Source organism: Cydia pomonella, chromosome 3 (assembly GCF_033807575.1).
Source record: "Cydia pomonella isolate Wapato2018A chromosome 3, ilCydPomo1, whole genome shotgun sequence".
NCBI lineage: Eukaryota > Metazoa > Arthropoda > Insecta > Lepidoptera > Tortricidae > Cydia > Cydia pomonella.
Window position 1 is genome coordinate 16,930,864 of NC_084705.1, and position 15,153 is coordinate 16,946,016.

General features: G+C 35.0%; 1 protein-coding gene across 1 annotated transcript; it reads left to right on the forward strand.

The window, feature by feature from the left end:
• The first annotated feature begins 3,170 nt into the window (after positions 1-3,170).
• On the forward strand, positions 3,171-9,657 carry LOC133516173 (elongation factor Tu-like). The gene is made up of 6 exons (XM_061848957.1): positions 3,171-3,562; positions 3,752-4,005; positions 4,384-4,507; positions 6,603-6,853; positions 7,521-7,749; positions 8,074-9,657. The coding sequence occupies exons 1-6, from the start codon at positions 3,259-3,261 to the stop codon at positions 8,274-8,276; spliced, it is 1,365 nt and encodes a 454-aa protein (XP_061704941.1). The 5' UTR covers positions 3,171-3,258; the 3' UTR covers positions 8,277-9,657.
• Positions 9,658-15,153: the final 5,496 nt, after the last annotated feature.

Sequence of the window (15,153 nt, forward strand, 5' to 3'; positions counted from 1 at the left end):
GACCGAGCCAGCGAAGTCTGTGGGATTTAGTTACGCCGATGATATTGGGCTCAGCCACCAACTCTTCGATCTCGGCATTTTTCCGGATCCTCCAGGAGCCGTCGTCACTTCGGACAGGTCCCAGGATCTTCCTTACGAATTATATTACTTGGAATAATTTGTTTTGTTTATAATTATCCGGAACATTCGGATAATACAATTATAAACAAACAGGAATAGTGGAATCGTAGTAGTTACAATGTGTGCATTGCAGCAACAACAAAAGGGTGCCGACTCAGCTATACGCTTCACTCTTTCGAGCAAAGCACTGGTAATCTGTCGGAACCCAGATCACGTGGTGAGTGTGATGTAAAAGTGTGGATGAAGTGGTAATGAAATACTAAATATGATCAGATTCTAAAAGTGATAATTGTTTCTAAATAAAATAAATAAATGAAATAGTACCGAGAAATAATGTATATATATATATTAAGTGTAGGTTCGGTGTAATATCTCCTAGAAATCCTCTGAAGTACCTATTATATTCTGAAATCCGCAACCAAATAGCCGATATGCATGGTTGGGAAGTATTTCAATTACCGTAAAATGCTGCAACTTTGCCATTTAAGCTCAATTTTGCCTATTTCATTTCAATTGCGACCTCTCGAATTTGCTTAGTTTTTTCTTGTTTTTTACCATTTGATAGTAATTTTCATTATTCTGGCAATACATATTTCATTTTTTTACAATGGTAACTCCATTGTTGCTCCGCCAGTTACGTATCATAAGTCGGCGTGAGTGGCAACATTTTTTTAGTGTCTCGCAACTTTTGAATTTTTATCTACGCAAAAGGTGTTTTTTGAGAAGTGGTAACGTCCCAGGGTAAGTAAAGACTGTCTATTTCCCGTAAGTTTATATTTTCAAGAAAAGGACATGATTTCAGCATAATAACGTACTAGGCAATATTGGGCAGTGTTTTGGAAACTTGAATGACACAATTTTGCCTGGGTCTAGGGCTGTCACTAGCTAAATTTTATAAATGTACAGAAAAGAGTAAAAATAAGCTTGCCTAAACTGCTTAAATGAGTTTATTTATTACAAGCTTTTTATTAACTTGCAATGTTTGTTTGTTTAAGTCAAATTTTGCATGTCGATTTTCACCGACTTTCTGTGTGGGTATGGGACCTATGTAGATCTGCTGACAATGCAATAATAAACTAACGTTAACAAAAAAAACTTATGGGTATTAAAATGAAAATTATAAAAAAAAACTTATTGCAATCTGTTATTATATTTTTATTGTAGTTACTTGCAATTGTATATTTATTGTATTATAATTATGTTGTATGTTTACAATCAATTTTCAACCACTTATTAGCGACCAATTGAGGTGTTTGACATACTTATGTAACTTGGGTGACAATGCAATGTTTATGGTACCATCGAGATGGTCTGATGATGGAGACCGAAAATAGCAACTTCTAAACTACACATAATAAACCCACTGTGTTTAGGCTCATTTGATTTGTCTTGCAGTTATCTTTCTTATCGAAATCTGGGTTGTCAGGTGTCAGGTCGTTTACAATTGGAGTTCAAAGGTGATGGGTGATTAGAACTTTACAATGAAATAGAACTTTACACTATAATAATGCATTGAAAATTAGCAAAATAGTGTATCTGCAATGTACTTGTAATATTTTTTTTTAAATAAGTTCAAATTATTAAATACTAAAAGAAAAAGAAATCAAACAACATTATATTACATTTGCTTGTTGATTATTTTTTAACTAACAATATAAATAGATTTTTTTAATAATAATATTTTTTTGGCACAACCCTACAGTTAACGATATTTTTGTATAGAAAGTTTGTGGAACCTGCTACAGCTTTACCTATTGCATGTGAAAAAAAAAGTATTAAGCTTATGGCCATAATTTGACTGTCAGGGACAATGTCTCATGCACAAGAGTAAATATTATTGCAAATAGCAACACATTATTTATGGAGATATCCGTCTAGGCAAAGTTACGTCTTAGGCCTACAACTTTGCCTGCCACTTTGATTGCTTGTAAATCGGAAATACAGTATGATTAGGTATTGAGATTTGAGTCTTATCTGGTAACTTGGTAAGGGATAGGGTATGTTTTCCGACTAATTCTCATGAAACTCATAATGAAAAATAGGTTCACAGATATAAGAAAAAAACGTCAAAATCCAGGCAAAGTTGCAGCGTTTTACGGTACATGTATTTGAAATACGTATTTGTATTTCAAATACCACTTGGGGAAGTATTTTGTATTTGGTATTTCAAATACTATACTCACATGTATTTAGTATTTTGTATTTCAAATACTTCAAGCTTAAAATACATTTCTACAAAATACATTTTATAAAATCGTATTATGGAATGTTATTAAATTTAGCTAGATCTAAGTTAGGCTAAGTGAGTGGGCGTGTGTTTATAGGTATAAAATGCGATGGCATCCAGAATACTGCTCTCCTTGAGGACTGGCAAAAGTTATTTATTTAGAATCTGTAAGAATCGAGCAAGAATAATGACGATGTCTTTATCGTCTTTGCATGACAAAAAAACCACCTGTCACACAACATTTTTTACCCATTTTTTGAATATTTCGCAATTAAATGCTGAGCCCCACCATTCACGTATTTTGGAAATATCTCGAAAATATGTCATCAAGTTGGGGATACCAATTAATATTCAAAATTTCTACAATGTCTACCATATTAAAATTAATGTTTTTTTTTGTTGTGCACATGCTTGGTTTAATCAGTTAAAAATATTGACATCATAATTATTTACAAATTACTTAAAAGATTTGAAAACCGCACTCTGTATATAGCGCTAAAATTGTATAAGAAAGTATTTAATTTTAGTAGTATATTGATATAAATACTAGACTACCACAATGGTATGTCTATAATATTTATGTTTTTAACATTGGCAACATGTGCGAGTGTGACACCGCGCCCCACTTTTGCTATCTCAAGTGGACCGTTTTCTCCAGTCTGGTAAGAACACCTTTCTGCCTCAGTAATAAGGTTCAATTTACTATAACGAAAAAAGTTAGAGTTTGCTCCACTTTATATCTCCATGGGTGAAACATTCTGAACGGAACTCATTTATTTTGACAGTTTTGACATTGACATGGTTTATTGACACTTTGCAAAAATAAATGTCTCCATCTCTATTCTATAACCTCAAAAATATTTGGTAAACAACAAATTTTATGATTCATATTGGTAACAAAACATTTAAAAATGAGTGGAAAGTTTATGTTACGGTCTATTTACTGTAGATTTTCGCAAAATTCTTTTAAACAAAATTTTGTATTATCACAAAGATTTAGTATTGAGGTTTTTTATCGACACTGCCGAAATTTTTCTGCAAAAGTTAATACAAATTTAGAAGAGAAAAATCATTGTAATGTGGGAACTATAGGGCATGTCGATCATGGTAAGACGACGCTAACCGCAGCTATAACCAAGGTTCTGGCCAACGATGGACTGGCTCAATTCGTTTCTTATGACGAAATAGATCGGGCACCAGAGGAAAAAGCAAGAGGTATGTATGTTTTGAAGTGGAGCCTACACATAAAGAGAGTGGTAGAGAATGCCTTTTGGCATTAAGTCTGCCTTTTGTACAATAAGTTTTCTTTTTGCAATAAAGTTTAAATAATAAATAAAATTATCCTAAGTAAAATTATTTTAAAGAGAAGTCACCAATATTAAAACATTACTATTAATTTCTCAGGTATCACAATAAATGCAGCACATGTAGGCTATAGCTCAAAACTCCGACACTATGCACACACAGACTGCCCTGGGCATGCAGACTACATACGCAACATGATATCAGGAGCTTCACAGATGGATGCAGCTATACTGGTGGTGGCAGCCAATGATGGACCAATGCCACAAACAAAAGAGCATTTGTTGTTAGCGAAACAAGTTGGAATTAAGCATATATTAGTCTATATAAATAAAGCTGATTTGGTTGACAATGAGGTGAGAAATTAAAAATACAGAACCTAATTAATATCTGCGGTATTGTCTTGGCTCGTATTAATCGTTTTTTTCAAGTTCTTAAATCATCCCATTCTGCTTTCGTCACCCATTCTTCATTCATCACTTCAGTGGGTCATCTATTTCTTTTTCAGGGTCATTTCGGTATTTGTCTACATATTCTTTGGGCATGTTCAATGTTAGTCTATGTTGTTTTCAGACTCACTTGTTATTCATAAAAACGATAGAGATGAGCCAAGACAATACCATAACTGTAATATTTTTTTTTAGCTAGGCTACTTTTATTATGTATATTAAGAATATTTGTCAGGCATGCTGCTGATCTTTCAAGAATATTTCATTGTTTGTGTTATTTTTTAGTTACTAGAACTAGTGGAAATTGAAATGCGAGAGCTGCTTGGTAACTTCGGCTATGATGGTGAAACTGTCCCTATGATCTGTGGGTCAGCACTCAAGGCTTTAAATGGAGAAGAATCAGAATTTGGTAAGGAAATAGAGTAATAAAGGTAGCCATCAGGAGAACAGGACCCTATTTCAAAGCCTCCACTTGTATGATGCTCAAGGCACTTTATTGAGTAACTAAGGATAAGGATACTAAAACTTATGGTCATTTTTGATTGATTTTGCCCTCCAAAACACCTACATTAAAATCAATTTCCTCTTTTAAAGTTTATTTTAACTATTTTAGGAGACCAAAACATTTTTTCACCACACCACCTCGTTTTGAGTTGTGTCCTCATATTGGCTGGTAGAATTGGCTTTTAAGTGACGATTTTGAATGTTAAATATTTTGGTAATAACATTCATTTGTCGAATCTAAACTGACGTGAGCCATGCTAACTTAAGCCAAAATACATTTGAATCAGATTTTTAATGACAACCTGTCTGGCCTAATGAGCCTGCCTATGAAGCCGATGGTCCCGGGTTCAAATCCTGGTAAGGGCATTTATTAGTCTGATGAACATATATTCGTTCTGGAGTCATGGATGTCTTCTATATATTTAAGTATGTATACATATGTATATATTTATGAATATCATTGTCTAAGTACCCACAACACAAGCCTTATTGAGCTTTCCGTGGGACTTGGTCAATTTATGTAATACTGTCCTATAATATTTGTATTTGTTGTAATGTTTTACATTAGTATTTTCCTCGCATTGGTGTGGTGAAAAATTTTGTGTGTCACTCAGGAGCAAAGTTAGTTGAACCCTCGCAACGCTCAAGACTCCACTTTCAAACCACTTGCTACACTGTTTTGAAATCTTTTGCTTGTTTGCAAATATTAGCATGAGGGGTTAACACATTCACTGCCGGGAACCCACCTGGTGGGCGCTCGTGAACTTTGTTCAGATGCCGGACAACCCGCCGGTCGAGTTGTTTTGTACGCAGCTATAGACCACCGGTTTCTGGGCCCCTACCGGGAAAATCGAAGTTCGTCAATTGCGAGCATTTTTCTCTCTCACTCTAATTACGTCAATAAGAGTAAAAGAGAAAGATCCCCGCAATTTGCGAATTTCGGTTTTCGCGGTAGGCCCCCTGGAGTAGTGCGCCGTTTTTTGTCTGGCAGTGAATGTGTTAAACAACAACTTTGCTCCCTTGTAATAGTAGTTTATGTGACTGCTACATAATAAAAGGCATTAAAATACAGGAGTGTGGGTTTAAGAAACGAACGAAGTGAGTTTCTTATTAAGATCACACGAGTGTTTTAATGCCTAATTATGTACAGTTACATAGGTACACTATTTTATGTAACATATTATAAACTTTCTATGAAATATTCACTAACCCAAATTACAGCCTCCGTTAGGGCATCGTTGCCAAATCGAATCGGAACTTGCGGATATGTGGTGGCGTCACCGAAATATTTTTATCGCTTATTTTACCCGAAATTGTTGCTATAGTTACCTTAAAAACAACAAAACATATTCATTTTATACTTAAAACTAATTAAAAGATAAACTGTACGTCAAATGGCGGTAAATTAAAACTTTTTTCACGCGTGTAGTTTTTTTTTATAAATTCAGAGACAAACTAGAGTCGTGGGCCTATTTCCGTATCATTCGATAGAAACTAACATGCGAGATATGTGAAAATTGTATGCAATTGACATTTCATTTCGAACAAAAAGGCATCTCGACTGATATTAGAATACAGGGGGCCTACCGCGAAAACCGAAATTCGCTAATTGCGGGGATCTTTTTCTTTTAGTTCCACTAAGACGTAATGAGAGTGACAGAGACAAATGCCCGTAATTGACGAACTTCGATTTTCGCGGTAGGCCCCCACGTCAAACCGAATTGCTTTTTTTTTCAGAGATGTTCCAAATTTGAATGCATTAACCAAATCGATTTTGATGTAGTTATGAAGCTATTATCACAGATAAGAAATTTGTTGTAACAAAACAGTTTTTTCGTAATGTTGGCCATTATTTACGGATTTTGAAGGCATCATAGAGGGTTTATGATATGTGTGTAGATAAAATAAATTACTGTTATTATTAAAGAATCATTATCCGAAATCACAACATTTTGTGATAAGATTTAAAAACTACGTACATACTTCATCACATTTTTCAGGGGCTCCATCAATAAGAAAATTGCTGGACGTCATGGACACATACATACCGCAAATTGTGAGGGATTTGCAATCCCCTTTCCTTCTACCTATAGACAACTCGTTCACCGTGCCTGGCAGAGGCACTGTTGTTGTAGGCACCATAAAAAGAGGGATTATGAAAAAAAATGCTGAAGCGGAACTGCTAGGTTTTGGTTATAAAATAGGGACAACAATATCTGATATTCAGATTTTTAGAAAGAGTGTTAGTGAGGTAAGAAATCATTACTTACCGTTTTTACAATATTGGCTAAAATGGTTAAGTTACTAATTGCGTTTTGCCATAGACATTAGTAGCCAAACAATAAGGTCTAAAATTGCGGCTTCAAAACCTTCCAAAATGACCTTCTGAGAAAACCTACATACATCTGCAAAAATATTGCCTTGTGAGTTTTTTTAGATTATAAGGAATTTTAACCTTCTTTAACAGGTGTTAAATCCATTTAATGGAGTTGGCCTGTCGAAGATTTTTACAGATGGCGCCAGTATAGGTCAATCACACCAATAGTGTCAAATTCTTGTATTCTTTTCGAAATTGTATGACCCTTTAAACCAAATCCCATAAATCGGACAAAAGTTTTTAATTATTGTTCCAAACTTCTGACACTATAAAGCTTATTCTATTGCATCTACACCAGCGACATGCCCTGGCTTCGCACATGTTACACAAAACCTTAACAAATTATACCTACACCTAAATCTTCCTCGAGAATGACTACTCTGTTGATAGGTGAAAACCGCATGAAAATCCGTTCAGTACTTTTTGAGTTTATCGCCACATACATACAGAAAGACGCCGCGGGGGACTTTCTTTTAATGTATAATAAGGTGTAGTGACATCTTTATAGTTGCCATATAAATAAAAAACTATCAACTTGCAGGGTATGGCTGGTGACAACGTAGGTGTTTTGTTGAGAGGAATAAAAATAAAATCAGTTGAGACAGGCATGCTTTTGTGTGCGGCCAAAAGTCAGCAACTGAGCAACCAGTTTAAGGCGAAGATTTACTTCCTGGCGGCTAACGAAGGCGGGAGGAAGAAGCCGGTATTCTCCAAATATTCCCAACAGATGTTCAGTGGGACGTGGAATATCGCTTGCAGAGTTGATTTAGGTACGTAAACACCAGTCTAACCGGACGGGTGGATTGCATAGATATCGGCAGGAGATTTGAGGTGTAGGAACACGACAACATGTCATGCACCTAATGCAAGTAAGATTTTGGAGTAGAGATATCTCACTTTAGAATGACACATAATAATTCAATTCACGCATAAGCCATTTGACGCCCAAAATAAAATTTGGTCACCCAAAATTGCAAAACGGGCCGCCGCTCAAGGCCATGCCCCTTTTTGGCCATAAGGTAAATGCGGCACTATGTCTGTAATGCGTACATCCTACCAATTTTTGTATCTCGCATTTATTCTATCATCCGCAGATCCCGAGGTTCACATGATGATGCCCGGCGACCACGGCGAGGTATACCTGACATTGCTGGAAACTATGGTGATGACGCAGGGCCAGCCGTTCACCGTGCGCGAGAACAACGTTACGGTGGCCACCGGGATCATCACCGAGACACTGCCCAGCGTCGACGTGCCAAAGGGCAAGCTCGGAAAAGTCGTCATCAATTACAGTTGAGTTGGCTTAGGCGGGCTTCTTTCACTACTTCATACGAGTAGGCAGTAGGTGCGTTTTTCGCCCAATTGATATCAGGGCGCTCCAGGCGATATCGCGACAAAGCACTACCAAGTACATTCACTTGGAGGCAGTTAAGGATAATTGCGCGAATGCGCCTAGCGTGGCCCGTGGCTGAATTAGAACTATATAAGGTATATACACGCCGTAACACCGCCTAAGAGTTTACATCAAGGAAAACGTTCAAAAACAACTTGTCTATGTTGTTTTTTCGTATAACTAGTAGAAAACAGAATTTGAATAGATCATAGGCCAAAGGTATGACGGCATCTATTCGAGCGATGGCGCCATACCTTTGGCCTATGCTCTAGTAGATGGCGCCACTTTTTGATATTTAACAAATTTAACACATGTCAGTGAAAGACTAAGGATCAAATCAAATGGAATGGCGTTCTAAAACTTTTAATCATGTGTCGAAAGAATTTACTGTGTCTTCATAATTTACTTTGATAATCCACCTCTATTTCATATTCTCTTTGCTAGTAGGTATGTACTAAGTATTTGCATATTCCATTTTGGAAATTGGAGGAAATTGAAGATAGATTGACATCCCATTTATTAACATAGGCTTACTTAGTTGTGTGTGCCAATACTGCAGTGCAACATCAATTACTGATTTGCCGTAATTGGATAAAAAACTTTAAACGCCGTAGATATATTACATTTGCAGGCATAACGTTATACTCGTAATGGCTTAGGTGTCCGTTAGATTTAGAATGAATGGTATGTTATTAGTTATATGTTAAAAATATTCTTAACGTTTTTGCGAATCATTGTGTATGTAAATAGTATGTATATGTAGATGTTATTAAATTGTTATTGTTCTAAAAAACGTTTTATTTTATGTTTGTCTTCCACAAAGCATAGATAAATGAGTTTCATATTTTGCGAGACTAATGAAATGCTACTTTGTTTGTTTTATGTTTTTAATTCGAACAAATGAAAATCAACCTAATTGAAAACACAACTAAATTTAAACTTTTGTATTTTGTATGGTTCCCGCCCGGCTCGAGACTGTGACAAAAGGCAAAACCGAAATCTGGGGGCACGGCAGTGCCCCCGCCAAGTCGAGCAAAGCGAAGCGCAGATTGTATAACATTACGATGCCCCCAGTATTGACGTGACAACGTCTTATAATTCGATGGAGCCGGCTGCACGCACGAAAAACATGACTCATGCGGCGTTACCTCGCTCTGAGGCGTTCCATTTAAGGCTTGAAGTGCAAGCGCGAGCGCGCAACAAGCGACAAAGAGGCACAATCGGCCTCCGCTTTCGGCAGCAATTGTATTTATGCGTACAAATAAATGTAACTTGATCAATTCAATTGTGATTTCCATTTACCTCCTCTATATCCATACAAAATATCTATCAAACAAATAAAATTAAAATTTTCTTTTGAAAAATGAAACCATTCCATCAGTATTTTCTTATGACGTTGTCACGTTCAACTATCGTCAGTAAACCGACTTTACAGACAACCGTTTTTTTTTCGTTGGTGGCAAACAAGCATACGGCCCGCCTGATGGTAAGCAGTCTCCGTAGCCTATGTACTCTTGCAACTCCAGAGAAGTTACATACGCGTTGCCGACTCTAATACTCCGCACCCTCGTTGAGGTCTGGCAACCTTACCTTATTTCAGGATGTTTAATAGTAAATCACCCCCAACCCTTTAAATTAGGGGATGGAAGATTGTATATATTATTAAGTATGCATATGGATAAGCAACTTACAAAAAGAAGTTAAATCCCATCAAAAACATTTTCATGTAAAATGTTGCCAAGTCGAAACCATAAGGCTCGCACTGTCAAAAAGTTAACAGATCTTGTAGAGCCAACAAAGCCTAACTAGAAGCCCTAAATTCACAACCTCAGTCAAAATATGTGGCTTGGCCGTTTAGTTACTACAGAGAAGTATTGTATAATAAAAAATAATGAATCTATACAAATAAAAATCAAATACGTTTGTTAGTCACGCATAAACTCGAGAACCGCTGGACCGATTTAGCTAATTTTGGCATTGAAATGTTTGTATTAGACGCCAGAAGGTTTAGGAAATGATGATTTTGAGAAATCCAACCCCTAAGGGGGTTAAAAGGGGGATGAAAGTTTGTATGGGGTTTAAGTTTTATTTTAAGCTAGGAACTTGATACTTTATAAAAAGGTAAAGGTAGGTTTTAAATAGAAGAAAACGATTCAGTGATTTTGAAAATTCATCCCCTAACGTGGTGAAAAAGGAGTTGAGAGATTGTATGGAGATCAAATATTTTTTTGAGTGCGGGATTTGAAACTTTACAACATATTAAAACACAAGAAAAGTAATTTCAGAGTTTTTAAAAATTCATCCCCTAAAGGGGTTAAAAAGTGGTTGAAAGTTTGAATCCATTACCATTGCACATACGTCGGAAATCCCGATTTAGGCGGCCAAAAGTCAACTTTCTAAAAGTAGGCTTATCGCAAAACTAATTGGCTCTCGAAAAACACCACACTATCACGGATTTAATCCCACCCCATTACTACCCCTATCAGTTTCGCAGGTCATATACGAGGTTCTCGAAACTCGGTCATCACACTCGTTGCACACGCATTTCATAGCACTCTTATCCGAAGCAAACATTTCTAAGTCATTATTTATTTTTGTGGAGTTTTTTTGTGAGTGAAAGTGATGGATATCAAAAATACAGGTAAGTTTCTTTTATTTTAATCTATTTTGAATTATAAATATTTTTTTAATGATACATATATAACCCACTAAACATTACCCTTTTCGTAATTAAAATTTTGAGTATTTTTTGTATTCAATAGTGAATATACTATACTTCCGAGCTCGTCCGAGTATTTTTTTTTATGGCATTCTATAAAACAAGTCTTTATTTATATATCCTGAAAAAATTGGGGAGCACTTTTGAGCACTTTTTAAAATATAGAGTTTCAAAAAAAAATCACGATATAACAAATTATTACGTTGTTTTTTTCAATACTGTTTAAATGGCTTTTCTGTTGTTATAGGTTCATCAAATACCTCGGGTGTAAAAGTTGTGACTCGAAAATATCTGTTTGACAAGATGAATGAACCAAAATTCCAGTCAATAACAGAAAAATTTGACTTCTTGGAAAATTATCTCCTTATATGCCCAAGTGACGCAGACAAAGAAAAACAGGCTATGAAGCATAGATTTTCACATTTTAAATCAGAATTTAAAAAGAAATGGACTAAATCACGTCGTATAGTGGAAAAATTTCTGACAACTAATGGATCTTGGTTGGAAGGAACATTTGAAATATCGATTAAAACTCATTGCAGGCGCGGTCGGCCGTCCAAAAAGTTCAGTGAGTCTAGTGAAAGAACAAAACACAGGAAAACTGATAACTTGCTCCACTGTAAATAAAGAAGTTATAGATCTAAAATTAATAAAGCGGATTCGAATGAAACAGATCGCCTTACTCCGCAACAAGCACTGACTTAGCAGTACGAGAAAGAAAATTCGCGTTAAATCATTTCTGCAAGAAACTATGCAGCTATTGATTTCTGCTGAGCCACATATAGCGAGAGCTGCCGCAGCGCAGAGCGAGGAATGCTTCCAAAGCAATAAAGATGATTTTTCTTTAAGATACGATGATGATTAATATTGTTTTGTATGAACCTTTGTATACATATAAACGTAATAGTATTAAGTAAAAGTAAATATTCTTTATTGCACCACAAAGAAGACAAATTTAAAACAGATTTACAATGTAAAGAAAGGTAGCAACAGGCGGTCTTATCGCTGTAAGCGATCTCTTCCAGACAACCTTAGGGTAGCAGTATTAGATGCGAACCTATGTGTACTTCTATGACTTTCTGTAATGTGTTACTTGTATATCTAAATATATATAGTAGATATTATATTATTTACATATAATGGAAGATAATAAAATATATCAATACCCAACTTAACATTGTATTATTCATAAATATATAAAATATTTAAGCTAAGAGGAGCCCTGCAATGTGAAAAAAACTGAAATAACTGAAAAATGGCCATAATATAAATAATAATAATATTAATTATATAAAACTACATTTTCTTACATCAAAATCGTGTTTAAAATGCAAAAATGTAATAAAATATTTTTGGCCGCCTAAATCGTCATTTTCGACCTATGTGCATTGTTTTAAAACTTCTTATAAAGGCATAATAGCCGACTAAAAATAAAATTTATTTCAACGTTTTTGAAAATTCATCCCCTAAGGGGGGTTAAAAAGGGGATGAAGGTGTGTATGGGGTTCAAGTTTTATTTTGGGCTAGGAACTTGAAACTTTTCAAAAAGGTATTTTATTAAAATAGAAGAAAACTATTTTCAGCGTTTTTGAAAATTCATCCCCTCAGGTGGTGAAAAAGGGGTTGAACGATTGTATGGAGATCAAATACTAGGAACTTGAAACATTTAAAAAAGGTATTTTATTAAAATAGAAGAAAATAATTTCAGCGTTTTTGATAATTCATCCCCTAAGGTGGTCAAAAAGGGGTTGAAAGATTATATAGAGATCAAATATTTTTTTGAGTGCGGGATTTGAAACTTTCCACGGAGGCATATTATTAAAACACAAGGAAAGTAATTTCAACGTTATTGAAAATTCAACCCCTAAGGGGGGTTAAAAAGGGGATGAAGGTTTGTATGGGGTTCAAGTTTTATTTTGAGCTAGGAACTTGAAACTTTGTAAAAAGGTATTTTATTAAAATAGAAGAAAACTAATATCAGCGTTTTTGAAAATTCATCTCCCAAGGTAGTGAAAAAGGAGTTGAAAGTTTGTATGGAAGTCAATAATTTTTTTGAGTGCGGGACTTGAAACTTTGTATATGGGCATATTATTAGAATAAAACAAAAACTATTTCAGCGTTTTTTTTAAATATTTTCCTATAAGGGTCAATTAGGGGTTGAAAGTTTGAATCCATTACAAATGCTTTAAAACTTCATAGAAAAACATAATGTAAGATTAAAAAATATATTTTAACGTTCTTGATAATTCAACCCCTAAGGACGTTAAAAAGGGGATAGAGGTTTATATGTGGTACGAGTTTTTTTTTAAGCTAGGAACTTGTTAAACGGGCATTACCTCTATATTCAAATAGACGAAATCTGATACATATCACGTTTTTAGGGTTCCGTACCCAAAGGGTCAAACGGGACCCTATTACTGAGACTTCGCTGTCCGTCCGTCTGTCACCACGCTGTATCTTATGAACCGAGATAGCTAGACAATTGAAATTTTCACAGATGATGTATTTCTATTGCCGCTATAACAACAAATACTAAAAACAGAATAAAATAAATATTTTAGGGGGGCTCCCATGCAACAAACATAATTTTTTGCCGTATTTATAAATAATGGTACGGAACCCTTCGTGCGCGAGTCGGACTCGCACTTGGCCGGTTTTTTAAATTTATTCCCTAAGTTAGTGAAAGAAGGGTTGGAAGTTTGCATCGGGAACGAAATTTTTTGTAAATAGTGATATTGAAATGTCGTAAAAGACTATAATAGGAAACAAGAAAATAGATTTCAGCGTTTTTAGAAATTAATTCTCCAAGGGAGTTAAAGTGGCGTTCATTGAAAGATTGTATTAATTCCCTAAATTGGTGAAAAAGGGTTTAAAGTTTGCACTCGATTGGAATAGTGGACTTGAAAACCTTCTTAAGGGAATGCGATGGATTATATCGAAAAGAAAATAACAATAAAAAGTATCACTGTCACAAAGTATTGTCATTGTTAATTGTCAAACTTTATGGGTGCGTTCAGAAATGGAATATGGTAAAAAACCTGACCATGACTATTTAAACCACAAATAAAACGAAATTAGAGTCAGACAAAGCTAAGTTAGCAGCGGTTTTGATAGCCCAGACGGGGCACGAGTTATTTTAAACGTCAAACTTCTACTTAACACGTTTACTTAACACTTGCAACGCCTGGGCTATCAAAATCGCTGCCAACTTATCTTAGTCTGACCCTAGGAATCAGAGGTTAAATCATAGAAATAGGATAGTATAGAATGACTGTCAAACTTGGAAAGTGTGACCAAAAATGAAATGCAAGTGTGTGCGTAAATTGTCTATGTGCGAATAAAAATAGTGATGTCATGTTACAACATATTAATAATCTATCGATGTTTAACTGCTTCATCGACTACTTTTTCAAATGTGTTTGAAAAAGTTGAAAATGATAAAGTTGAAGTTGTTTGAAAATGTGTTCGCAAAGAGTTGACTTACCAAAGAAAATTTGAATTTCGCGCCTTTTCCTGCTGACAACTTGGGTTGGATGTGTATACGCTGTATACAAGTATACGCTGTCTTGTGTTTCCTTGTGTTGGCGGCAAAGCCGTGGAAAAGTGGTTAAAATGTAAGTACTGTGTTGGAAAGTGAAGTTTAAATTTATCGCTAAACATGTACACGTTCAAAAAAGGTATTATAACAATCGTTATTATTTTAAGTCGGTTATAAAGGTAATATCTTAATGATGTCTTGTGAACAACTAATTCCATACCTACTAATATACCGACAAGTTATCGATACAGTCATATGAACATTTTGTCAAGCCCTAGCGTAAAGTAACAGTTTAGGTTTTTACACAAAATATTCTAAATTATTGACTAATATGATGAAATATTAACACATAATTGAAGAAAAACTTATAATGAACTGTTATAATTGGTTTTTTACATTTTTTATGCTGTTAATTTGATAAAATATCGTTACGAAAATTTCGCTAGGAATATCATAATTACCTGTGAAATGAGTATTTTCCTGGGTTTTTTGGCCCTGAAACACTACAACCCGGCACACAACAT

Coding starts and splice junctions, on each gene's coding strand:
- LOC133516173 (XM_061848957.1), top strand. CDS start 3,259: ATGAGTGGAAAGTTTATGTTACGGTCTATTTACTGTAGATTTTCGCAA. Junction 6,854..7,520: donor TTAGAAAGAGTGTTAGTGAG/GTAAGAAATCAT, acceptor ATCAACTTGCAG/GGTATGGCTGGTGACAACGT. Junction 7,750..8,073: donor CGCTTGCAGAGTTGATTTAG/GTACGTAAACAC, acceptor TATCATCCGCAG/ATCCCGAGGTTCACATGATG.